General features: G+C 44.4%; 1 protein-coding gene across 7 annotated transcripts in view; it reads left to right on the top strand.

The window, feature by feature from the left end:
• Positions 1 to 26,281, top strand: part of MAMLD1 (mastermind like domain containing 1) — a 253,349-nt gene that overhangs the window by 170,283 nt on the left and 56,785 nt on the right. For 3 of the 7 annotated variants that reach the window (XM_069015449.1, XM_069015448.1, XM_069015443.1), the window contains exon 1: positions 619 to 1,267. The exons of 3 other annotated variants lie outside the window; for them this stretch is intronic. In XM_069015449.1, the coding sequence (XP_068871550.1) occupies positions 1,214 to 1,267 (54 nt within the window). In that variant the 5' untranslated portion in view covers positions 619 to 1,213. Of the gene's footprint in view, positions 1 to 618; positions 1,268 to 21,207; positions 21,278 to 26,281 lie in introns of those variants that run through there. One more of the 7 variants, XM_069015447.1, reaches the window with a different exon arrangement.

The raw sequence follows: 26,281 nt of genomic DNA, 5'->3' as shown, positions 1-26,281 counted from the left end.
CAGAACATAATTTACTAATATCACTATTTCAGGAATGATTTTAAAAACTAGACATTTTCTTACAAATGCTACTAAGTCTTCCACACCTCATCCATTGAGTCAATGTACTGGGACAGGGTTTCTAGCACCTCCAATCTATCAGGACAGGAGTGACAATTGTAGTGATTTAGCAAGGTAATAAAATTAAATTATACCAGCAATTATTTGTGGACCCAGTGTGCTCTTCTAGCTGCCTGCAGCTTGCTCTTCCCAGTTCTTTCTGCACAGTCCAAGAGGAGGTCTGAATAGGTTCTCAGCTTTCAGTTGATGGTCTATCAAAATTAGTATTCAGGGGTTGCAGCTTGTAGCAAGCACATTTATAGTCATATGAGAAGTGCGTGGCTTTATGGGAGCTTTCTATTTGGAATTGTGTCTATCTTCAAAAAGACATGTACATAGCACAAAAGATGAAAATGAAACAACTCTGCTGTTTCCTTCTTGCTAACCTGGGTTCACCTGTGTGAGATGAGTTTAACCCTTTTGTGTTAAGAGTGCTGAATATCATATGCCATAAAGGGACAGGAAACTACACTCTGTAAGAATAACTCAAACCTTCACACTTCATGCTTTGGGCTCTCTTTTCAGTGATTTGAGCACTTTGATTTGGAAGGAAAAATAAATCTATTGATTGCCAGTAGCTTTCTGACCTACCCAACTTTGTACTAAATGAACTTGAAGCTCTACAAGGAAGGTGCTAAACATTCTAAGCAGCTATTTGTGTGTTAAAATTTTGGCTGTAGGTTGGTTAATTTTCGCCTTCATGAACGGAGGAAAAAAAAAAAATTAAATCCTTGGATCTGTGAGGTGTCCAGTTTCTGTAGAGAAGAAAGTGTTACTTCCCCTTTAAGCCTGGAGCCGTTCGTGTGTGTGAGTGTGCGGTCTGTGTGTGTGAGTGTGTGTGTGTGTGTCTCCTCCTCTTTGAGTGACACAGCACTTAGATATGCCTATCAGTAACTTAAACCCCACAAACTCCACCTTCTAAGTGAGGAAGCTGTGGGTTGATGGAAATGTAGTGAGCAGATCGAGACAGACAGTGAATCATTAGCAAACTGCAACGCCAGGATGAACTTGTCTGGAACCTAAAAGGAGAAAACAGGCTGCGAGTCCTCTGCGGCGCTGGGTTTGCTCAATACAGCCAAAGTGGATCTAAAAGCCGGTTGATCCCCAGTCCAAGATGCTGCTGGTTTCCCAGCGGGTAGAAGCACCACGGATGGAGCCACATATTCCAGTAAGTAGCATTTGAAATCGATATGGGCTGAGGAAGTAGGAGCTGGTTTAAAAGGACTTAAACACCCTCCGAACAGTTGCTCGCCGGGCTCGGCACGGTCGCAGCCAGGCTGGAAAGTTTGCAGGGGCGGTTCAAGAAAGTGCCCACCTTGGGCTCGTTCTGCCCGCGGGTCCCGTGTGCCGGGGCCGCCGGAGGGAAGGGGGCAGAAACTTGAGGGGGGAATTTCGCCCTCCGTTATGGTCAGAGCTGAGGTCGGACCACGGAGAGGAGGGCAGGAGGGAGAGGGTCCGTGGGCTTTAAAATGGTGGTGAAGAAGGTGATTTGCGGTGCGGTGCGGTCCCGGGCACGGCGGCGGGGCAGCCAGTGCGCGGCAGCGAGGGACGCTCCGTGGGTTTCTGTGTCATTGCTCGGGTGGTGACGCGCTGGGCTGCGGGAAGAGGCGGTCGATGCTGCGGGAAGAGGCGGTGGATGCTGTCGGGGGCGAGCGGGAGCGGGGACCCACCGGTGCGCCCGGCGCCGCCAGCCCGCGGGTTCCCGTGTCAGTGCGGCCGGCCGGGCTCAGCCATCGTCCGGGGATTTCCAGCTAAACTTGGATCAGACAGGCAGGGGAGGATAAACCCGTCATCGCCCGGGGACTCCGCCGGGAGGGTGTCACGCGTGGAGGGGCTAGTGCTGGTCCCTCTAGTATCATTTTTTTAATAACTCCTGGTATTTGTGTTGGCAGCCGCGTGCCTGGTTATTTTGGGAGCCTGAAGCGCACGTTCGATAGGCAGGATTGTGAACAAAAGGCTCGGCCGAGCCCCGAAGGAGCCCTGGGTTATTCCTGACGGGAGCGTGGAGCGCGGCGCTGAGCCCCGAGCTGCGGGCGCGCGTGTGCGGGAGCAGCCCCGAGTGCGGGCGCTGCTGCCGGCGCGGTGCCTTCGCCGCTCGCTGCCGGACCGTCCGTGTGTGCGGAACAGAACGCGTGAACAAAACGCATGCTGACTCACGCTTTAAACTGTTTTGGTTTCTTATGCTGTGATTAAGATCGGGGTTCAGAGCAATGGCAGGGTAAACACGGCGCTTGCTGGCTCGGTCCCACGTCCCCCCCAGGCAGGGGCTGCCCCTCTCCCCCGTCAATAGCCGGTCCCTCCTCCCGGTCCCTCCTCCGACGCCTCTCCTGGCCTGTTGCTCGGCCCGGAGGAGCGCCGGGGCCGGGGGCACCGCGGCTTTTGTTCATCTTTGGTTGGAGGGGGGTTGTCACCAGGGTGACTCGGAGGGATCCCGGGGAGAACGGCCGTTTCTGGGAAGAAAACGGGCTTTGATTTCCTTTCACACCGCCCCCCCCCCCACCCCCCCCGGAACAATAAATTAAAAGGCCGCTTTTGTTTTCCACGGTGCTCCCGGCGGGGGGGCGGCGGAGCCCGGGGCCGGGGAGCGGGGCGGGAGGCGCCGCGGAGCCGCGGCCGCCGCGATCGGGCGGGCAGGTCCCCGGTGCGGTGTGCGGGGGACGCGCGGCCGCCTCCCCTCGTCCCGTCGGAAGCCGATAAACCCTGCGAGCACCGGCCGCTTGCAGGGAGCCTCCTGGAAGAGCCTTCCTCCTCCTCCTCCTCGGACAGCGGGGGGCACCCCGCGGTCCCTCCCCCGCCCCGCCAGCGGGGAGATTAACTGCGTCTGGCCCCTTCCGCGGGCCGGGGGCGGAGGCGCCGGGCTCCCCCCCCGCCGCCGTGCGGCCGCCCCGGCTGGGGCGGAGGGCGGGCTGTGGGAGAGCCGGGAGGGCGGAACGCTCCCCCGGTTATATAACGCGAGTCTTCCCCTACTTAGCCCCGTAATCCCCGGGTAATGCCTAATGCCGGTGCCCCGGGGGGCTGGGGGGCAGGGGGTGGCTGCTGCTCCCGGAGCTCCCCCTCTGGGCCGAGCTGATGGGGAAATAAAGCTGCTGATGTGCAAGATGGACCATATGGTGCCTCCGGGAGACAGGGAGCCGGAACGGCCTTGAACCTGCCGGTCCCGGCAGCAGGGTGCTGTTCCCCGCCCCAGGCTCCCCCCGGCGCACCGGCATCCCCGGGTCAGCGGGGCCCCGCCACCCCCACACCGGGCTGCCCGGGACGTGCCCCGTGTGTTCCCGGGGAGGAGCTGCGTGCCGGCGGAACGGCGGTGGCAAAGGCACCGGTAGTGCCCGGGGGGGAACCCTCCCCTCGGGGAGAGGGGGGAAGCTCCCGCGCAAGGGGGGCTCTTCCCTGCGGCCGCGCTCGCCGAGTGAAAGGCAGCGAGAGCAGTTTGAGTAAGTTACACGCGAGCACCTAAAAAAGCAGCGATCGAGTGCTGGCACTGCCCATTTTCAGTTCTCTCTCCCTACCATATGTTTAGAAGAGAGAAAAAAAATGCAGTTTGGGAAGGATGCTTTCAGCTGAAGGAGGAGGTGGGCTGGGGGACGAGGTACAAGGAAATTCCATGTTAGGAAAGCATTAGCAGGGGGTGACTTCTAATGTTTTCCTGCCACTGACGTTGACAGTGACACACATGTGTGGGTTGATATTGGAACGTCACAGAGTTTTTAAACTCAACCAGGAAATAGTCTGTTGCTCAGGGATAAAAAACAAATAGTCTGTACTGTAAGCCAGGTAACATGCAGTTAACAGCCCTCGAGTGAGTGAAAAGCTGTTCAATGTTCACAATTGAGCAGCTCAAATTTAATTCAGCTTTTTATTTTCAGAGGTTCGGTTTGTTTGTTTGTTTTCTCTTTATTTCGCATGGTTTTTCAACTCTATTTTTAGTCCTTTTAAGTAATACTTCCAAATCAGAAAAACACATATTGACCGGGCTTTGCTTCTGGTCCCTTGTAACTAAGTATTTTGAACTGTAAAGTGTCTTGGATTTTTTTAAAGCTAAAGTAGTTGTTAAAGGGTTTGGAGAGGGATTAGTAATTAAAGGAGGCAGTTATATTTTTAAAAACTTCTTTTGTATGACTTCCTCTTAACACAGGCAGCAGTGTTTAATAAATACAATGGTTTTGGTTTTGGGTTTTTACTGACCCTGTTGTAAATGTTACAGTGTGGTAGCATTTGGAGATTTAAAATGGGATTAGGGAGCTATTGTGCTAGATGATTTCTGAACGTGCAGGAAGATTTACTGGAAGAGTTCATGATCCCAGGTGTCAGGCTGACACTCTTGCCCTGACTTAAGTGGTCAGTAACCTGCCTGGGTGTGACTGTAGGACAAGAATTGACCTACGAATGGGCTTCATGAGAGAGACAAAAATTAGGGAGGCAGAAAGAAGCACAAGGGCAAGAATAACAGTAAGTAAAATCCTTAAGTCGTCCTGTAGGTTAAGTACAGTGCAACTCACTGGTTCCCAGTCATTTAATCAATAAATGTTCTATGTCACTTGCTACTCTGATGAAAGTCGCCTTAAAATAACTTTTATGAGTACATAGCCATAGGAAAGTGAAGTAAATCTTGTAGAAGCTGTGACAAATGGGTTTATCCAAACTGGGGGATGGAGTAGTAGAAGGTTGAGTTCCTGAAATAGGGAAAGGGGCAGAATCCCCAGGTTTTCATTGTTCCCTGATGCTGGCTGTGTCAGCGTTTTTCAGCGTTTAGGCGAAGGTGACTATAAGTTACGATTCATTAGTAATTGGTATGATCTCCAAATAACGGTAGCTAAATCAGTTTAAATGGTGCTGGCACCTCTCCAAGGGGCCCTCTTTATATCTGACACATTTGCTGCAAACTTCTTTGAGGAACAATTAATATTGTACACTGCTGTATCATCCTCTGTGGGAAAAGCAGTGGTGTAACTCGCTATGAACGCTTTCTACCTGATGTTCCAGTTTGACTTGCTATGTTTAAAAAAACAAAAGAAAACATTCTGAACTGAAGGAAACAGAAGACACGCCAAGGCTTTGCGTTGAACTGTTTTATATCAATATTGATTTTTTAAGGGGGTTTGTGTTATAAAGAGGGAGCTTTTATCCCCCTGAGCTCTTTGGCAATTATCTTCCTGCCATAAATGTTGATACGCACATAATGGATGTAACTAAAAAATCTCCTTATCCCAGCAGAAAAGGCTGACTGTTTGTTGGAGCAGAGAGAATGCTGAGAGTGTGAATAGACAAACCCATATGTCGCTGGTGAGAGAGATAAATGATGGACGAACAGGAGTTGGTTACTATGGATCAGCACAATAAACCAATTCCCATCATACACCTCTCTTAATAATATACCAGTCTCAATGCCATTGACGGGTAACCTAGGTAGCACCAGTCAACTGTAAGTTTTTCAACTGTTCTTTTATACATCTCAAAGAGCAGTTGGGACATTTCTATTTTTTCAGATGTTGAGTGCTAAAATTATGCGAACTTCCTTCCTTGCCAGTAATTTTGAAGGGGAACTTTAAAGCACGGCTGTAAAATGCCAAATGTGCACGATACCAGTGTGTGCTTGTAATAAGTTTTGTGTTGTGCACCCGTAAAAGGGGTACCCTTGAAAAGGCAATCACTGAACAGATATGTGAAGAAACTGGTTGGGTGTTTAGTAGTACCCTCATTAGGGTTGTTTCAGGATTGGACTGGCTTTTGGAAAATAGTGGAATATTGTTTTAAGTGAAAATAGAAATAGAATAATTCTGTTTAATTTTTAAAAAACAGCCCTGTAGAACAGGCAGTGATCAGTACCACAGTTGTAACTTTCTGTAACCCATTTCAGGGCTGCCAGCAGCTGAAGAGAAACTTTGCAAAACAGTCTGTGCTTGTATCACGGTCTCCTTCCCTTGTTCTGTATTATTACTGCTAGTGCTTTGCACAGAAAATTGAAGTCTTTGTCATTTAGAGACTTCACTTTATGTCCTTGTCTTCTGGTAGATATTTTCATTGCAGTTGCTGTGGACTGGCCTGTTAGCCCTGTTCACAGTGAAAATATATTTCAGGGTGACAGCATAAGCAGGGCTTGTGGCTCTTAGGATGTGACTCCATGGTTTTAGAAGTCACCAGTTGCACTACTAGAGAGCAGTGCAGTCAGAGAAGGATAACTTGCAAATGCAAATTAGTTTGAAGGAGTACTTATTTCTCTTGGGAGCCCTTCTCACTGTATTTTAAATTTTTTTTAATAGAGGAAAAAGTATTACCAAGTCATTACTTTCCTTTAAGAAGAAAATACTTATTTTGTGCAGCATTTACTTACCAAGTTGCAGTAGCTCTTTCAGAGCTGTTTGCCTTGGTGTGCAACTGCAAGGTGTTTGTTGGGTTGGGTGGTAGGAGAGTACACCCAGCTTTCACCTTTCAGAGCCCAGCCTAGCAGTCCTTTTTCATTTTGCAGTGGATGAGGTTCAGATTTGATCCGAGAATTATGGGCTCAAGGATCAGGCCCTTGAGTATGGACAGGGGATTGTTGTGTGCCCCCACCCTGCTCACTCTCACCTGATGGGGGAAGTGAAGTGGACACAAAGCAGGGCTCAGTGTATTGTCTCTGATGGATGAATTTTACCTGGCTCTTTGCTCCTGTGGAGAACCACTTGAGCCCAAAGGGAAGAGCAGAGGAAAGAGCTGTAGGTTTCCTTCCTCCCCTCCCTACCCACTAGCCAGCTGGACTGGCTGGGGGACACATGCTGTGCCCAGGGAGTGTGTGGCTGGAGGCTGTATCCGTGGGGCCAGTGGAGAGCCAGTGGGGCCCAGGCGTGGGAGATGCAGCGGGATGCAGGATTTCATATGGGCCTTTACTCGGAGCGCTGCCTCATCGCTACAATGAGCCATTGATAAGCGCTGACCTGATTAAAGGGCTGCTGCTCACGGGAGGCTGGGATGCACCCCGGGCCTCTGGCAGGGGCTGCTGGGCTGCCCAGAAGTCCTCTTTGGGAATGGGTGACCAGGCTGAGGAGGGGGAGACAAGAAGTCACTGTGATGCCCTGGCCAGAGGAAGGTGTCATATTGTGACTTGTTGAGATCCATGCAGCTTTTCCCTGCAAGGAACTTGGCAGTTTTATTGATAAAGGAGTGTTACATAAGTACCCCATCAGGCATGTCCTAATTTGTTAATAATTGATGATCTGGGTAGTACAGAAATGCTGGTGGTGTTGATACGCTCCCACATGGATCTGCAATCGCTGTAGGCCCCCTGCTTGACTTCTAATTTAATTGTAATACAGGCATTTTGCTTTTTTTCCATTTGGTTTTGGGTTTTTTACTTACTGGGTGATCCCACTGCAGGTGCCTGTTGTGCCTTCTCATTTGGTGAGGGACAGCTGGGTGCTCAGCCTGGTGCAGACAGGATCAAGGTTCCCTCTGCAGGGCCGGGTGTTACAGTGGGAGTGTGTCACCCCATGTCTGGATATCTCTTGAGTGGCAGCAGCATTAGCCCAGGGACAAGCCTGTTCCTGGCACCTTCCACCTTTGAAGGGGAGATACCAGTCTAGTGGGAATGGAGGCAGTGGCACCTCTGCAATTCCTGCACCAGGATTTGCCAGCACAGGAACCAGGATGCTTCTCACACAGCATAGAACAGGTGCCCTTCAGTTACCCCCCTGTTGATAACAGGCTGTGTTTGCATGGATGTAAAACTGGGCTACTTTCATGTGCCACAGCTAGAGAGATTGAAAAAACATTTACCTCTGCTGACAACACACAAAAGAAATACTTGCTGGATATCATCATCATGATCTGGCTGCCTCTTACTTCTTGCATGGTTTTTCTTTTCTGTGTGAGTTTCTTTTGCTCTAGAATTAAGTATCTCAAAACCCTGAGCAGGTTTGGGAGTTACACCTACCCCAGACCAACCTACTTATTGCTTTCAGAGTAACCCAGCACGTTTACTCTGTTGAGGGCAATGAAACCCATTACCTGCATTAAAATCCGAAGCAGCAAGGTAACTTTCTAGTTATGTTGTGAAATACAATGCCATTGTTCGCTTTTATTAACGTCTTGAGGTGGATTACACGGTGGTTAGAAGCCTGTTCTGCTGGGCAAAAGACTGTCTGTAATTTCAAGTGGTTGATCCTGATCAGGCAGTTTGAGCGGCTGCAGCAACAATCCCTTGGAGCTCTAAATCACATTTGTCACAAGATCTGCCTGGTGGTATTGGCTGCTCCAAGACTTACTCCGACTTCTCAGCATTCCATCCCTTTGGTTGGATCGCAGCGGTGAGGGACTTGCCAATCTTCCCTGTTCTTTGTGCCTAATTCTGAAAGACTGGCAAGCTTTATGCTCTGTTTTCTGAAGAGGGCCCAGCTTTCCTAAGCTGCCTGTCTGTCAGGGATTAATTTAACCTCTAATTACTACATTTTCTTCACAGTTTGCTGCACATGAGTGTGTTATAACAAAAGCACAAAGAAGTATGTCATTTTATTTAGCCACTACTCTGAAATTAATTTAGGGGGTACAGAGTCAGATCTGCCACACTTGGTGTTAAAATAATTGTGCTGGCATTAGAATTAAAGTACATAATCTTGTTGTTTCTAATGATACAACAGTACTAGTGTAAATAGTGTTGTTAACTTGTTAGTTATAGCCACAATAATAGAAGTGATATCTACTTACAAAGAAACACTCAAATAAGCATCACAGCAAAAGTTTCCCCCAAATAATTCATGGTTTCCTCAAAATAATGGCATGGTTTCTACTTGATTGCCATCTGACATTTTGGTTTAGGATTACATATCTAAGTGTAGTTTGTTGTTTTTTCTCAAAAGGTCTGCCAAATCACAATAAACAAACATTTATGATGGCTTGGGCTTCTTCCAGCCTGGATAATGATTTTTGATTTTTGATTTTTTGATTTTTTTTTTTTTTTAACATGTGGCTTCATGGGAACAGTACAAAAGGCCGTATGTCCTCTTGTCCCTGCTCACAGTGACGTCAGCAGTGCCACAGCTCGCGCTGAGAGCAGCCTGCTCTCTTGAAGGGAGTGAGTCCACTCCTGTTACGAAACATGGGATGACTTTCTTCTTTTCCAGCTCTGTGATATTTACAACAAAGGTGTCGGTTGTTCTTTTTCTTTTGGAAAGGTTAGGCTTGGGAAATGCAGCCTATCTCCAGTTTAGGTAAATGTAGCTAAAATGTGGCTAAAAGTTGTTGTTGTTACATCAGAAGTGTGCAGTAGCTGTCTTGGCATCCTGTGCTGTGTACATCAACTATGAGCCAGGCTTGTTAAAATGACTTTGAAAGTGTAATTTCTTATGTAAGGTTGGACCTGAAAAATCATTGGTTATGTACTGATAGTTTATTTCTAATGGAAACAGAAGACTGGTTGTATATTTTTGTGTCGTGCATTTGAGTTACAAAGCATGGGCTCAACTCAGTAATTCTCCTTCAGTAAAAACTGTAAGTGCATTTGATGGGAAACTTCCCCTAAAGATTCTCCAAGGTCAGGTAGGACACAGTTAAAGAGTCACATCTTGTATTTCCTTTCTCAAAAGGAGAATTAATGTGGCTTCGTTATCCAGGCTTGTGACAACAGTGACACAGGATTGCCAAAAAGACTAATGGGAGGAGAGTGATGATTGATTCTCTTTACAGTAGTAGATCAGATTATTTCTCTGAATTCTTTCTTCAGTTCTCTCAATTCCCAAACTGTAACCAGTTACTGTAATTATTTACTCTAATTACTTCCAATCTACAAGTAAATCGAACATAAATTAAGATCGACTGATGTGAGGGACGGGGTGGTTCAGTGAGCTGACAGTCAGGTTTGGAGACGCTCTCACTGGTCAGAGTTCCACAGGAGGGTTTGATAGCTCTATGGAGCAAGTGGGATTTTTTGTGGATATGAGTTTTCATATAACAAGCCAAGGCTGAGTAATGCTTATTCTAATTTCAAAGTTGTCAACAGTTTTTTTTGCAAAGGGCCTGAATATCTGTATGTATCTGTTGCTGGAGGCAATTTTCGGAGTAAATAGTTCCTAGGTTCTTGTTCATCGTAAAATGGGAATGATGGTGCTTTACCTTTACCTTCACACTAAGTATCCTTAACTAGTTAAATAGTTTATAAATCATCAGTACGTGTTACCAGCTGAGTTCTTTAGGGTCCTTTCAAATAGTTGGAAATTATATTCAAAATAAAGGCAGTTATATCCTACTGTAAGCCCCCCTCAGTGTAAACAACAGTTTTATTTCTTTGCTTTGGCTGTAATGCCAACTCAGGTGGATACTTTTATTTTTCCCCCCGATATGACATTATAGTGTCTTTCTTTTTGCTGAAACTTCAGAATTTCATGTAAGGGTCTTATTTAAAGACAAAACTGGCATCTACCCTCAGGCATGTTTTTTAATGCTTCATTCTCTGTCATGGGTCTTCATAGGCTTAAGTTTTCAGCAAAGGTAAGAAAGTCAATATTTTACAAAGACATTTCTAACAGTTCCACACACACCAGAAGCTTTCTCCCCATGCATTAGTATGTAACCTTTAGTATGTAAACATTTGCCTTAGTTTAAGAATAATTATGTATCACTTATTTCATGTGTTTATCAGGATGGATACTGAGTATAATTTCACTTTGCTTTGACTAGTTACTTAAAAACTTACTAGGATTTTCACAAGTCCAAGTTTATATAAGGAAATAATTGCTGAATGTATCTGATACTTCAGTAACCCAGTAGGTCATGCTGGTGGTTGGGTACTTTAAAGGACTTCACTTTTTCTGTTACCTTAACTTACTTATTTTCTTAATTAATTGTGTTGATTTAAATAAAGTCACAGAGACTGAGAAAAACCCAAGTTTATACAATCTTCTAGTCAGAAAAACAGGCAAAAGGTTTTGATCTCTGACTGTCAAATGGTGACTCATTAAAAAGGAATTTTTGTTCCTCCCTTTTCAAAGGGTTACTCACTACCAAGCAGTAAATATCTAGTTTGATGCTACTGCATTGAAATGCCTGACATTGTTGGTGCATTAAGCCCAAACTCTGTAAGACTGTTTGTTCACAGACTTCATGAATTTTTTTGTTTGTTTTTCTCTATTAAAGAAACCCATTGGGGGATTTTCTTCAAGCTTTACCCTGTCAGTTTGAGTACCGACTTTGTTTGGATTTTAATAACAGAGGACCCTGTCCATACTTTAAGCAGTGGGTCATTCAAATTATTTTTAAAAACACATGACCAAGCAAGCATTAATTTCTTTCTAATTTTGCATTGGGTAACATTAGACAAGGACATTGGAATTTGTCTAAATCAAAAAAATTCTCTTTGTCCTCCACATCAAGGGTTGTGTGCTAAGCATTTTCTAATACTGCATTGCATAAAGCTGAAAATAAATTGTACAGAAGAGACACAGACAGAATCCAGCCCAAGGCATGCCCTTTTCCTCCATTTCCATATTAATCTTGGCTCTCTGAGCCATCTCTTTTGTCTTCCTGTTCTTACCTATTCTACACATTTGATGGAAGGGCACAAACGCATGTTTGAATCTTCCATCTCATCTTCTCTTCTTAGATATGGATTGGTTGGTTTGAATTTAAATAGCATTGGAAAGGTGTTTTCTTGGTTGCAGCAACACTTGTGTTTGACTTGAAGCAGAGTGAGAGTGCATTTGGGCTTTTCAGTGCTTATGAGACATGAATCTTGTTCCCTGATCCCAGGAGGTAGATCAAACTTAATTTCAAGTGAAAGTCCTGCATCTTCAAATAACTTCCCATGTCAGTTAAAGTTCAATATTCTTGAATTCCAGAGATGTAGATGAGTCAAATCTGAAGTTTAGGGCAAGTGTGAAGGATGTAAGAGAAAATGTAGATGTTTCTTCTGATGCTGCTCTCCCCTCCCCTTCAGGGCTCCCACAGTCTGTCAGCTGTAACGGAGTGATTTGATTACTTTGCAGAGTTAAGCTAAAAGAATAAATCTGAGAGCCTTGGGAATGGAGAGCCAATCCAACAATCAAAACCAACAAGTTAATAAACGTGAAGCATTTCTGCTCAGTGCTGCTGTAGGAATGCTACTTCCAGAAATGCTTGGGGCAGCCACGGCGATGGCCCAGTCAATTAGTGTAAGTACACCCCCCATACACACCACCACTGACTGCGTGCTGGGGGCTGAGCTCCCTGTTTTGGAGGATAGATGTGTGTTTTCTGCTGGTTATAAATTATGAAAATGTTTAATGTCTCAGGATGAACTGTTTATTGCTCACCCCCTCGCTTCCCATCCTCTCTGCATACCTAGAAAAAGCTTGACATAGGCAATCTGAATTGCCCTTTCTTTAAAATCATTTTGGCCTTACACATTGTCTACAAATTTCTATTTTCCCCTTGTCAGTTCTTCTCTCCCCCAGCCCACAACCTAGCCAGAAATAGAACATTACAGTGACTGTTGACAGAGGTAGTTTGAAATCCAAATGATACCCTCAGACTGGTTTCTGGTGCCAGGCTAGGTACAGTTCGGAGCCATTTGGAAGACAGTGTACGTAGAAATACTGTGAGCTACAGCAACAGCATCAAGTGTTGTTGTTGTGTAAGAAAACCCGTACTACTTGTCTGCATGGAACTGACTGTGGATGTGGGTACTTCTGCAGATAAGACCTGGATTACTTACAAAGAGTCTTATGCCAGCCTGTAGCTTTAATTTTATCATATCTAAGAATGGCAGTAATGGCAAACTAGCCAGGAAATGACCAATTCTGGCTGCCCACAAGACCTCCCTGTGGAGCATCTACGTGTATGTTATTTCAGGGTATTCAGTGGCCAGCTTGTCCAGCAAGCATCCATTTGTTGGCATTCCTGCCTGGAACAGAAACAGGTACAGCCCTTTGTACAAAAATGGCAAAAAATGAGCCATTGAGTGCTTTGCCATCTGCTCCCCAAACCGTAGCAAAGCAAACTGTTAAACTTTGCATGGGGCTTAGGGCTTGATTAACTTAAATTACCATCCTGTGGTACATGTTTGCAATGCCGAGGGAATTAGGTGGCATGTATTTTCAAGAAATACATGTTCATTATTCAGAAGGGTTATGCAATAACATCTAGTGGTCATTTCCTTTTGGAGCACAGCTGTGTCGGTCATGTAGCTTGTTTGTTTGTGCATTCATCCTGCTGGATCCTGGGAGGAGACGGACCGGCACTGCCAGCACCAGCGGAGCTGCTCTGCAGCACCGGCTGGCCCGGCTGCACGGGTGGTGCTGCTGCAGCCACACATGGAGAGCCAGAGACCTCGGGGTGTAGAGGTGAAGAGGTCCAAAGTACGAGGAGGCAATGGTAGGGGAGAGAGAGCCGGGATGGGCTGGGACGGGCTGGGACCAAAGGGAGGGCGAAGCTAAGGAGACAGGAGAGCTAAGGAAACTGGGCAGGTGTCTGGGAGGTGATGGAGGCACAGCAGGTCCAGAACTGCCTCAGTAGGGCTGGAATCCCTCACGTGCCCAGCAACTCCTATGACTTCCATTCAAGCAGTAAGTGCTTCCTGTGTACAAACTTGTTCTGTGCTCCTTGGACACTGGCTTCCAGGCACTGTTTTTCTTCATTTCTGTTGTCTTTTTTAAGTTTGCAACCCTTGTTTTTCCCTTGTACTCTTCCTTTCATGCCTTTGTTGTGATTGCTCTGCTCCTGGATCTCACCCAGTGTTGCCTCTCCAGAGGCCAGCAGAGCTGTGGCAGGGAGCAAGCACGGTGCCAGGGCTGCACACTCCCTGTGATCACAGGCATGGCTTGGTTGGGTCGGTTTTGTCAGAAGGATTTTTCTTTGGGTGAGTGTAGTGCTGAGGCAGCCCAGGTATCACCCAGCTGGCTGAAGCATGCAGTTGCTGTTCCCCCTGCAGCTGTGGGATGTGCCCCTTGGATGTGAGCTGGTGCTACCACTGGGGCACGAGTCAAGGTATGCCTGCCCCACTGTCCTTTTTCTGTGAATTCGCTGGTTCAGGCAGAAGCAATGAGGGCAGCTTTCACCTGGCCAGCCTGCAGCTCACTGCCAGCAGGACAGCGATGGCTGCATGAGCCGAGTTTGAGCTGCAGAAGTTGCTTAAGACATCAAGTAAATAATCTGGTACCTGACCCAAATGGAACGGCAGAAGTGCCTGGAGCAGTGTTGCCAGCCTGCTCCAGGCCAGCTTTCCCTAGGCCAGCCTTCCCTGGGCCAGCCTTGTGGGCATGTCTGCATGAGACCAGAGCACCTTGCTGTGCACGGGAAGCTGGTTCAGAAGATCATCTGAGCTGCTAATTAAACATCTTCCCAAATCTCCTTCAACAGCAATTTGGGATCTTAAGGTGGCCTTGGATTCTGTGAACCAAAGACGGTAATGTTCTCTTTTACAGCTGGTTCTGAAGCATTGTAGCTTCCCCGAAGTAAGGAGATGTAATTCAGTGTTTATAAAGGCAGACAGGAAAGTAAAAGACTCTTTGGTTCTCTCTGAGAGCTTTTTCAAATGTAGAAAGAATGAGTCACTCGACATTTCATTACTGAATAGGAGCTGATTTACAAGTGTGTATGCCCCGAGATGAATGTCGGTGGATGAACTCCAATAGTTTCCTCCATGACCATGCTGTAAATGGGCTTCAGCCAGTTTGATATAATTCATTCTGTGGCACTGTGCTGTCTTTTGAAATGGAACCATCATCCTTCTTATGATCTTCTGAATGCTAGGAGGCCGATTAACATGGGAATTCCTGATTAGCTTTAATTCAGCTCTACTACTCCAAGAAAGCATAGTTCCTGAATTGCACAAAGAAAGCCTCTTCAAGCACGGATCCAAATCAGCATACTGAAGATCCTGTTGGTAGGTGTGGTGACTATGATTAATATTTACTTGACGTCTTTCATCTTCCAAGTACTTTACAGAGAACAAGCATTTCATCTTTGCAAAAGATGTATGAGTTAGGTGAAATAAGTTTTACTCCCTTGGCTTTATTAATAAAGGCAGGGAAACGGAAGCAATGAGATTAAAGTAGTTTGGTCATGGTTACAAAGAAGGCCAGCACTGAAACTGTATAATTTCAGGTTTCTATTTCTGTGTCCAGACTAATGTCTTTTCTTAGTAAGAATAAGCAGCAGGACAAACTTTGGAGTAAGAACATCGTAAGAATTTAGTGAGGCATCACTTAGGCTGGTGCCCTGCCAGGCTGTTCTCCTCCCTTCCCCCTTACAGAGGTATCCCCACAGATTGCGAATTGAGTTGCAAAGCATCCATGGACCTTTCCTTAGGCTGATACAATGGCCCAGTTAAGTCATTGGTCTGGTTGGACCACTGGAGAAATAAGTGTGTTTTGAGATTTCTGGAATAAGAGTCTCTACTGAAGTGAATATGATGAGATGCATATATGATTTTACTCAATTCAATGACTTACTGCATTAGAAAATGCTTAAATTATATTGTTGAATTGTAAGCATGCAAGTGGTCTCATTAATATGGAAAAAATTATTTGTTTACCTTTGGTTTGGATAGGGCTGCTCATAGAGCTCTGTTTAAGTACACACTGAAGTTTATTGCCAAATCAGTGTCCTGGTTTGCAGCAAAGGCCGTGTCACCCTGAACTGCAGACTGGCAGGGAACCTGTTGAGGGCCCAAAGATAGTTTTTGGTTTAAAGAGCTTCCTATCAAGATGAGTCAGTGGACAAAGCTTAACATCTGAGAAAGTTCTTGTCTGAGAAGGCATCTGGTGTTTTGAAAGAGAAGCCTCCTTTGTAGATGCATACGAGTTGTGTGCATCCTCAATCTGGTTGTGCAGCTGGTTGACTGTAATGGAAACCCTCACCTGGGAGGCTCTGCCGGGAGCCTCCCTCCTTCTGTGTGGGGAAAAGCAATTGCCTTTTAGTTCCTCCAATCCTACCTTAAAGAAGAAAGAGAAGATGCCCTTGCCTGAAACTGAAATCCATTCAGAGATGGTGGGTGTAGAAGCCACTTCATTTTGTTTAGATTTGACTGTAAATTGAGCCTCCTGTTTCACGTGGAATAACGATTTTAATGCTGCAGTGAGGAGTCACTAGGTGAAAGAAGCAAGGCAGGAGAGCAGAGCAGTGCAGCCCCACTCCCCTTGTAAGGCCATGGTTCAAAATGCTTAATTAGTTGTTTCAAACTGGTGGCTCTTCTCCTTTGAGGCAGGAATGATGTATCAGCAAAAGCTGACAAAATTGATGTAGCAAATCAATTCTATGGTAATCCGTTTATTTAAACTTTGGTACTTAAATTTATAAGCTCTTCTCAAGTGTGTCTGTGCTGCCGTTCATTAGCCCGTATTCTTTTATGCTCTTGCTCGGAGGTTTGTGCTGCAGATAGCAAAATGGCCAGGACATGCCACTCGAAACTGCCTCCAAATGTAATTCAAGCAGGTCTGCAATAATAGTGCTAAAAGAAGAGCTATTTAGCAGCATTATTAATGGGCAAAGAGTTCAGGCAGGATTATGAAAAAGTAAATTTTTATTAAGAGTGGAGGAGCTAGAAGAATGGACTGATTGCCCTGAGTCCTCTGGGCCCTCGAGCAATCAATTTCCCTTTCTAGTATTCAGTTACTTGCTAATTGTATTGATTTTTATCAAATATGTGTACAAATCAATTTTATATTCTAGTGCTATTAAAAGCTTCCTTCCTTCCTTGCAGGCAGTGCTGCTCTGATCATTCTCATTGTCTTCCTTTATTTTAATGCTTTTATCCTAATGCATATTTTCATTAGGACATGCATGTTTTTCTTTAGGACATTGAACTAGGTTGGGATTTTACCTCGATGCTCAGGGGTGGAGCAAATAGGCGTCACTCAGTCCAGACCTCTGGGAAGTCAGTGGAACTGTCTGCTTAAGGAAAAATTGCAGGAAAGGGATGTGTGGTGTCATAAAATGGGTGGGTGCAAGTGACCACACAGTGTGACCCCCTGAAGAACAGGAAGCACAGCTGCCGCAGGATGGGGATTGTGCTGCATAAAGGTTGTAATGAGAAACAAAGAAGGGGATAAATGCTGAGCATGATGCACTCTTACTGAGTAAAGGGGAAAATGAAGTCAGGGTGAGAAAAATGAAACTCCTGTTTCAGTGGGATGACCCCCATTGCTGCTGCAAACCAAGTAACTTAGGCACTTCAAGAAAAGTGGATGCTGGAGACATCTCTGAGCAGAGTGAATGTATTGAGCTCTGAACAAAATAAAACAACATTCTCCGTTTGTGTTTGTTTATGCCCATGGCGATTCAAATTGTTCCTGTTGAAGGTACCTATTTTCTGAGACAGCATATGCTTGTGCTCTCCTTTTAATGTGAGCCACACAGTTTGGGTTTGGGGAGAATATCTCTGGCTGTGTGTGAGCTTGAGAAACGGACTCTCATAATTTAAATGTTTGGTGCATGTACAGCACTGCCAGAGGTGGTGGGGAGACTTTGAACTCTTAATGGTGTGAGCAGTAGTCACAAGAACAAGGGGAGTTAGGGCTCTGCTTTTCCACTTGCCTCTGACTTAATATTAAAACTGCAGAGTTTATGGTGGTGTGTTTTCTGCTCTTATGCCCAGGCGCTTAAATGACATGCTTTTATACTTTTCCTCAGGAAGGAAGAGTTGCATTAGCAAGTATTTGGGTATATACACGTGTGGTAAAAATACACCTTACATTAAATCATCTAATACAGTGGTACCCAGAGCATTTTATATTCGATGGGGATCACTTTGGTCTTTTTGATTATGTTCTCCTCCCTGGCTCTGCTGATGTTTCTTCATTGCACAGCAAACCCATCTGGGAGAACCAGCAGAAGCCACAACTCTCTCAGCCTCTTGTTCCTGCCAGTTGCTGCTCCCGAAGGCAGAGGTGCTGTGGTGTGGGGAGACAGACCCAAGCCCTCCTGCCTCATCCAATGGCACAAAAGGACCGGGTGCTGGTTCCCCAGGAGCCCCCAGACAACAGCTCAGTGGGGAGCAGGTATCCTTTGTGCCCCCTCACAGGGTTTTGCTGCACTCCCCAGCTGCCACAGTGGCTTTTCTTGCTACTTTGGGGTGCTTGGTATTTTCAGATCCAGTGTAGGCACTGCCACCACCATCATCAGTATAATGTTTTAGAAGCTGGTTAGGAGAAACCAGTCTTCTTGTCCTTTGATCTCTGTGCACAGTGAGTTCCCTCCTCGCATTCCCAGCTCGGGTGGGGGGCAGATCCTGCGTGCAGGGACAGCCACCTGCCCCAGGAGCTGGCAGCTCCGTGTCCTGGTGGGCCGGGGCTCCGTGGGAGCAGAGCCGCTGTGCTTCCCCTGGCTCGGCACCGCCCGCCCGGCCGGGAGCACGTTTTTGTCATTAGGTTTATACAGCACCTCTTGTACGAGAAATCACAGCCTGGATAAGCCGTGTGAGGGGTCATTATAACACAGAGAAGATAAATGTACCGGTTCTGCTGGAGGCTGTCCTCAGGCTGTTTGTTATGTGTCTCTAACACTGTCACTACATCACACACTTCCTCGATCTCCGTATTACCCTACAAGCCTGTCTAATGGGATCCTCTGTTGCTGATTCCAGCTTACCCTGACCTACTTCTTTCTTGTGTCCCAGCAAGCTGTCAGGAGCTATCAGAGCACTGGGAGCTGAAATAAACACTCACTGAGGGGAAAAGCAAGGCTGTCTCTAGTGAATTTAATTAGCTTTGTTTAACTGGCTTGTTTGCTTTGTAAATCACATCATTTTTAGTCAAATTTAAGGGATAAAAAAATCTGTAATTAAAATCAAATGATGCATGACCTTATTAAAAGTCAAGGGTTTTAGAAGTTCTGTACAAAAAGTCATTTAGTTTGTAACACATTTGCAGCACTGAATATTTTAGGGAAAAGAAGGATGAAACTGAGATTCTTTTTGGTTTTGGGGTCTTTCTTCAGAAGGAGATTGGGGCTTTTTGAACACTATCTTTACCTTTTCCTGAATATGGGTTTAAAAAAAAAAAAAATTCTTTGGTCTTTTTGTCAGCATTGCAAGCTTGCTGCATAAAATTTTAGAATCCAAATAAAGATTCTTACTGTTCCTTTCTTCTCTATGGCCTAAGCATCGGTATACTATGCATAGTTTGAATCCTTGCTGTTGTGTGAGGCCATGGTTTAAATCCTGGCTTCCTTTTGCACGTCTGTTGCATTTTTGAGTGTTGGAACAAAAGTCATTGTAATTTTGACTCTGCCAGACAAATGAAGCACTGACTCGGCAAGTCATCACTGGGTTGAATTTGAAAGTGCTTAGAGTGTTTTTATCAGACAATACATTTTGTCTTTCAGGTGCTTTACTGTATTTCAGTGTGGCACATATTTCTTCTAACAATTGATGTTCTTGCTCTTGTCAGTGTAGGGTCTAATCCTCTTGCTGTTGAAAATGATAAAAGCCCTATGAATTCCTAATATGTCTTATCAAAATCTGGCTAAAATATAAAATGTCTGACCCCAACTTCTGATTCTTCTTCAGCAGAAATATGTTTCTGCCTTGCACCAAGAGTGCATATTGATAGAGCCTCCTGAGCACATGGTTTATAGAGATACCCCCATCCTTGTGCTGAGCTGCAGCATGAACAGAAAAGGATTAAAGGACCACTTGAGAAATAAATGGGTATGGATGAACTTGCAGTGTGCAAAATGGTAAAATATGGGATAAAACTACTACCGGAGAGTATGAGAGGAATTAAAAATCTGTTTCACAAAGGTGCAGAACTTCTTCCAGTCTTTTGAAGAGGATGTAAGATTAGCTAACCTGTAGTACTGCACTGAGAATTACTTGTGGAAATTATTTCATTGAGGAATATAATGAGCAGCCTGATCACTCAATGACTTCTGAGTAACTCACTAACTTAAGGATCACTGCAAGGTTTCAGGGAAGGAGAAGAGAAATGTTCTTTTCTCAGTGGGAGTTTTGGAGGCCCTTGGCCCCACTGGAACATGTGGTGCTGGAAGGTCTCTGCTGTGCCAGGAGTGGAAGTTGTGTGGAAGTCTTACAAAAAGATACACAGAGGGAGACTTCAGTGGTTTGACAAAATTGAATTGAAACAAGAATAGCCAGGTGAGGGGGATAACCGAGCACCAAGTGGTTGAAGTCAAGTGACCAAGTGTGTGGTCTTTCAGCAGTAGGGAATGAGGCAAGGAAAGCTGAGAGATCCCAGTTCAATTTCAGTATCTTCAATGACTCTACTGAACAGAGAGCAGAAAATTTGAGGTATTATAACTTCAGAAACTTTGCTTGCATTCTGCGGCTTTACTGGATCCTGTATATATCCCTTGTGGATTGAGGTCTTAAGTATTTTTGGCATCTGTAGCTGAGCTGTGTAGAGTGGGAGGAATACAAGTACGGCTCCTGGGTCATTGCTCCAGAGAAAGTGGGTGAGGTGCATGTTGTGGAGCTTTTAACATAGGCATGGCAGCAGACATGTTTTATAATCTGATCCAGTGGGAATAGCAAGAAAAAACTTATAGTCTTGATACCCTATCGAGCAGTGAGTGGTGGAGCAGGGAGGTACAGGGAGGCTAAAGCTAAAATGCTCATTTGGACCCATTAGCTGCTGAGTGCTGCTCACTGCAGCTGAGAGCCGGGTGTGAGGACAAGGAGACCTCGGCACTGTGGGAAAGTGGGAATTTAGTGTGTTTAGCAACAAACATGTGATTAATAGCTGTGTGCCTATCATCTCTGCGATAGCACCGTCGTCCCTCCATTCATCTCCACGGCTGCAGGGGGAGAGGAGCAGGAGAGGGACTCCGTGCTCAGGGTGGGGGGATTGTGTGCTCTTGGTGGAAATCAGCAGCTGAGAAAGGGACCTGTCCTGGCACCTCCCTCTGCGCTTAGAAAAGTGCCCGGTGTGTTCTGGGCACCACTGTAATCTGAATAGTAAACATTTAATTCCAAGCTCCTCGTATTCGGCTGTGGTTCTGTTCAATGATGCTTTGCTTAAAGGACACAGAAAGGGACAAATGTTCATAAGACTTGAGTCGTTTAACTTAAATCAACCTCCTCCTACCCACTATTGACAGATCAAGAGAACCAATGAGGCATGTTTAATTACACATGCACCCAGTTTACAATTAGTCTGCAGACTGATTTTTGTTCCCCCCCCCCTTCCTCCTGACACCACAAGGAAAGGTTTGGTCCTAAAAGAGGTTTTACTGGATGTAAGAGGAGCAGGGCTGCAGTGGGTTTTTTTCCTTTTTAAATGTAAGTGGAATATCTTCTAGGTCAAATGATTTAATCTGATGCTCTAATGTGACATGGTTTAGCAATCCTTCTGCTTGTAATAAGTGACAAAAGTACAGCTTCTTGCTTGATAAATGGGTTAACAGTATTCACAAGGCAGGTAATAGAAATCCATATTAATAGGTGGAAATTGGCTCTTGATGCCAGGCAGGAGAGTCTAATGAAAGTATTATTGTTTTAGCTTCCAGCTCCTTTGGAAGCTGACAGCTAAATGCCTGTATTACGTTCTTATTACCTATTTATCACACCATATAGCGGAGTGGATATTTATTAAATTACATTCATGTTTAATGCCTGTTTGTATACTTTTCACTCATAGTGTTCTCAAAGGAAATTCTCTGGAAGTGTTTCAGAAATGCACAACTATTTTCCCATTCTCTTTTTGTAAAGTAAACCCATTGTTGCCAACTGTCAATATACAATTGGCTTGGAAATTAAATTGTTTCCTGCTAAGCTGTAAGAACCAGCTAGACCTGCTCTATTAAATTTAGGAAATAATTATTTAAAAATCTGAAAAACACACGGTATTCTTGGGTAGTGTTGATTCTATTCTAGTCTTTGAAAATACCCAAGATCCCAAGAGTTGGGCTTACCTAGTTTCAGCTTTAATTTAGCATTAAATTGCTTCATCAGGGATTTTATATATGACCTTCTGTATGTTTGTGATTCTTTTGAGAATATTTAAAATAGTACTGAATACCATCAAAGATAAGAAATTAGAAGCCTGTTTATTAATATACCTACTTATCGTGCTTCTCCAGTTTTACATCCTTATTTTCTTCTTAAGCAGCACTTTCAATTCATTCCATCTAGATTAAAATTAAAAAAAAAAAAAAAGAAAAGGAAGAAAACTAAAAGAACAAAAAGCTAAAGCAAAAAACTCAGCACAGCTCAGGTATTCCCACACAGCTTTGACCTGGAGAGTGCTGGGATCTCAAGGGCTTTCTGTACGTCCTGAGAGGTAAAGAAAAGGAAGGTGGGCTTGCGTTTTCTTCCACTATATTATTTCCAGTTCATCCTCTTGTCAGAGCACTGTGATTGTGCAGCACTGTGGGGTGATGCAGTCACAGTGAGTCAGGTGAGGACCGGGGCTGACAGCCAAGGGCTCCTGGTTTTCTGTGTACCTTGTCCAGTAGAGTCACACCATTTCCTTCCTGACCCAGCATCCTGCACTCACAAACCACTCAAGAGAGATGCCCAGCTGGAAATCTGTGCCAGTTTATTTAAGCAATCCCAAACAGGAGGTTTGACTCCCACTCTTACACTGAGACATAGCTGTAATGTGTAGAAGTTTGAAGAGTGTATTCTTTCCCTTCACCAAGTTATTTGCAGATGCCCCAGAAATACCTGGGGCCTGGTGCAGGCAGCTCCTGTGCTCACACAGAGCCTCAGCAGCTCTCACAGGCACCCTGGCCAGGCATGAAACAGCCCAGGTGAAATGCAGGGGCTTCTACCCATGAAATCCTGCTGGGGGATCAGGCTGTAAGATCTGGACTTAGATACTACAAGAAGGCCAAGGGGGGTTTTTTTATTTAAAGGCTTTGATAGCTCTTGTCTGCTTGAAGTTTAATTTCAGTGGAATATTGTATTGATCCGTTAAGGTAATCTGTTAAATAGTGCTATTTGAACCACTCTTGCTTGTTTGTATTAAGGATAAATAAATAACCCAGAGCTGCTGCGCACATTGCTGCTCTCTGCAGTGCAGGCAATAATGCAAACACTCACTTCTGCAACGAGCAGGCTAATCAATTTATCACTTCTATGAAAATTTTGCTGCCACTGCCCTTTAAAGACCTAATCTTTGTCATTAGTGGGTTGTAACAATGTCCAGTGACCATATTTTCAAGTTAGAGAGACTGAAAAAAAAATCTATGTAAAAGAATACCATGTTATGCTTCCCTTAGTACTGATTTACATTATTAATGTAAGAAAACAATTTAAAAAACAATTGTAATCATACTACCAATATTTTTTTTAATGGTGGGGAGATAAACAATAAATCAGTCTCCTGGAGTATATTGAGCATACAAGCAAGTAGCAGTTCAAGCAAATTTTAGCAGGTTTATTGGGTTTTGAAACTTTAGGCATCTTGGATCAGCAAATATTATTAATGTTTTAAGAGCCATTGCAAACTCTTCCTTAGATTTTGTATCTATAAAAATATATATAGACTAAGAAGTTTATATAGATGAGTGTATGTATATGTAGAGAAACTCTGTTAAGCATTTTAGTTGTCATGGGGAAAAGCTCTTCAAACTGTTATTCTTTCAGTTTTAATGATCTTAAGTCCTTTTCCAGTACTTGCAGCTCTGCTTTACCTTTGTGTTCACTCAATTTGATAAAGACTCTATGGGCTAATTAGTTTCATTTCTGCTTATGGCTGATCTCTGATAGTTTTCATTCTTTTGGCTTCTCAGATCTCAATCAATGCTCTGGTGTGTTTGCTGTGAGCACTGCAGGGAATGATTGTTCTCTCTTCTGTACCCCAGTAAAACATATTGCAGCATTTGACTGGTTCCCCATTTTGAAACACCTTTAAAATATGGCTCTGTTTGAGTCAGGATTTCATAAATCATATTGATAGAAAAGTTGCCTTCGATCCTTTTTCATGTAATGTGACAGTACAACAGAATTTATAGCACTGAACTCATCTGAGAGACACCCATAGTAACACTAGCATTTTCTGACCTGCCTTAATTTCTCTTCTTATTCCAGGCATCTGTAACAGACTGTGTTAATTTTTTTGTTTAATGGTGTTCTTTAAGGTGAAACTTTGCCAATTGGTGTTTGGGCAAGTCTTTAATAAAGTTTTTATTATTATTATTATTTGTTATCTTTTGAGCATATTTGAGTTATTTTGAGTTTGGATTCTGTCCTTGGAAGTCAAGACAAAATGCTTAGCATGAGGCAGAGATCTTGTAGATCCTACAGTAACATGAAAGCAGCTTGTGGCACTGCAAACAACAGCAAAACCACTTACAGGTTTAATATGTTTGGATAAGAAATGCCCAAGAAAATGTATTTCTGAGCCCCGTGTTGTTTGTTAAGTCACACTGACGCACAGCCGAGGGCCTGAGGAAAAGTTCAGGAATGGCAGAGAGCAAGGGAGGAACTTGTCGGTGGAGCATTTCTGTGGAGATAGTTTGTGGGCTGTTTATTGATTGCTCAGGTCATTGGTGAAAGGTCAACAGCTCTGCTGTGTCGGCAGATAAAGACAGAGGAATGGCATGTTGAGGTCACATTGGAAAGGAATTCAGTCACGCTAAAGAAAGAACATTTTAAACCTTTATTTACTCAAAAAGGGTTGTGAGGTATTGAGCTTGCACATTTATGACCCTTCAGAGTAAGATTAAGAAACCTCATTCTCAGCTTTCCCTGGGAGTTTTCCCCTTCGCTTTGCAATCTGCTTTTAGAGTTGAACCATTTTTAGCTCATTGCTTAATTCCTTGCTCCTGGTTTTGTCTTGCAAAGATTAGAAGTATATTTTCTTGTGCAAAGAAACACTGGTAATTTTTTCTGAACACCCAAATTTTGAAGCAATTATGCCTTATGGTTAATTTAATTTTTTTTTTTCCTCTTCTTTCCTCAAAGTGCCTGTGTTTATTTCTATTGTGTTTTGCTTTTACCCTATATGAAGGTAACTAATTAATGGCAGGGCTGAGATTTAACACATCTGAAAGGTGAACTGTTCAGGACAGAATTTATATCAGGAGGACTCGGGTCTTGTCTGAACAAGGTGTAGTGACTGCTCACCAGCATATATGTGCTGGGATTTAGGCAGGCAGGGTGAAAACAATCCTTTTCATTTTATTTACCTCCATTAGGAGCCAATTTAAATGAAAGCTAATAGGCCATTATTGCACTTCAGAAAAAGGGTTCTTATTCAAACGGCTTAAGTTCACGGTTTTAACTAATCCGGTGCAGATTTGTTTTGCAGCAAGCTGTAAGTAGATGGGGAGCTGTTTTCCAGATTTGGGGACCAAAACACCTGTCAATAAGCATGATATTCTCTCTAATGCAAAGTCCTGGTCCAGACCTTCCCTGTCACCAAATTGCCCTTAATCCTTGGAAGTGGTACAGGGAAGTACAGCCAGACACAAAGTGGGTGGCAAAGAGCATGTCTGTTTCTGTAGTCAGGCTGACACAAAGGCAATAAGTGATTCAGATTTGCCCGTATAGATGATGTGAGTAAAGGTTTGTATGTTGGAAGCTGGGTTGCTGTAACTGATGATTTTAATATTGTCACTTAGTCCAGGCTTCTAAACTCCAAAATTGCATTTTAAAAAAAAATCCCTGTCTCTTTCTGCCGTGACTCAAAGCCCCTGAGTTTATTATCAGGGTAGATTTTTTAATATTTTAGTATTAAAACTAATAAATCCTGCCTTTTAGATCTTCCAGGACTGCTCAGGTAGTTTGCTTCCCCCCTGCCAACCTTGATGCAAAGCACCGTGTAAATGTAAACACTTCTTTCGATGAGGGCACTCAGAACTGCTCAGGGGAAGATGCTGAGGAGCACATCCAAGCACTGGGCCTGTCCCAGCCTCCTTGTGCACGTTCTGCATCATCACTGCTAACCAGGGCTTCTCCAGCTCAGCTTTGTAGGTTGATATGTTCAGTGCAGCCATTTCTGTACCTCACAAAGAACATAGTAAAAAATAAACATCTCACCTGTGTTTTGCAATTGCCTCGTCTGCTGTTCCCAGCAGCTCAGATGTGGGTGGAAGGTGGCTGTGATCCTCCAAACTCTGCCCGTGGAGTAGGGGCCACCACCTGATGTGCCCTGCTCTGGTACTGTCCTAAGAGGACAGAGCGATGGAGAAGCTGCTTCCAGCTGTTGGTGTAAAACAGCTGCAGTGGGGGCTGCATTTTGGGTGAAATTTTGATAAAATGTAGAAGAAAGCTTTTCAGAGGCTAAGCCAAATGTGATGCCAAGCAGAGGATTTTTAGCCTAATTGATGTGTGGCA

Source organism: Aphelocoma coerulescens, chromosome 4A (genome assembly GCF_041296385.1).
Source record: "Aphelocoma coerulescens isolate FSJ_1873_10779 chromosome 4A, UR_Acoe_1.0, whole genome shotgun sequence".
NCBI classification, from domain to species: Eukaryota; Metazoa; Chordata; class Aves; order Passeriformes; family Corvidae; genus Aphelocoma; species Aphelocoma coerulescens.
Note: the sequence above shows the minus strand (reverse complement) of the source record. Positions and strands in the feature narration are given on the sequence as shown.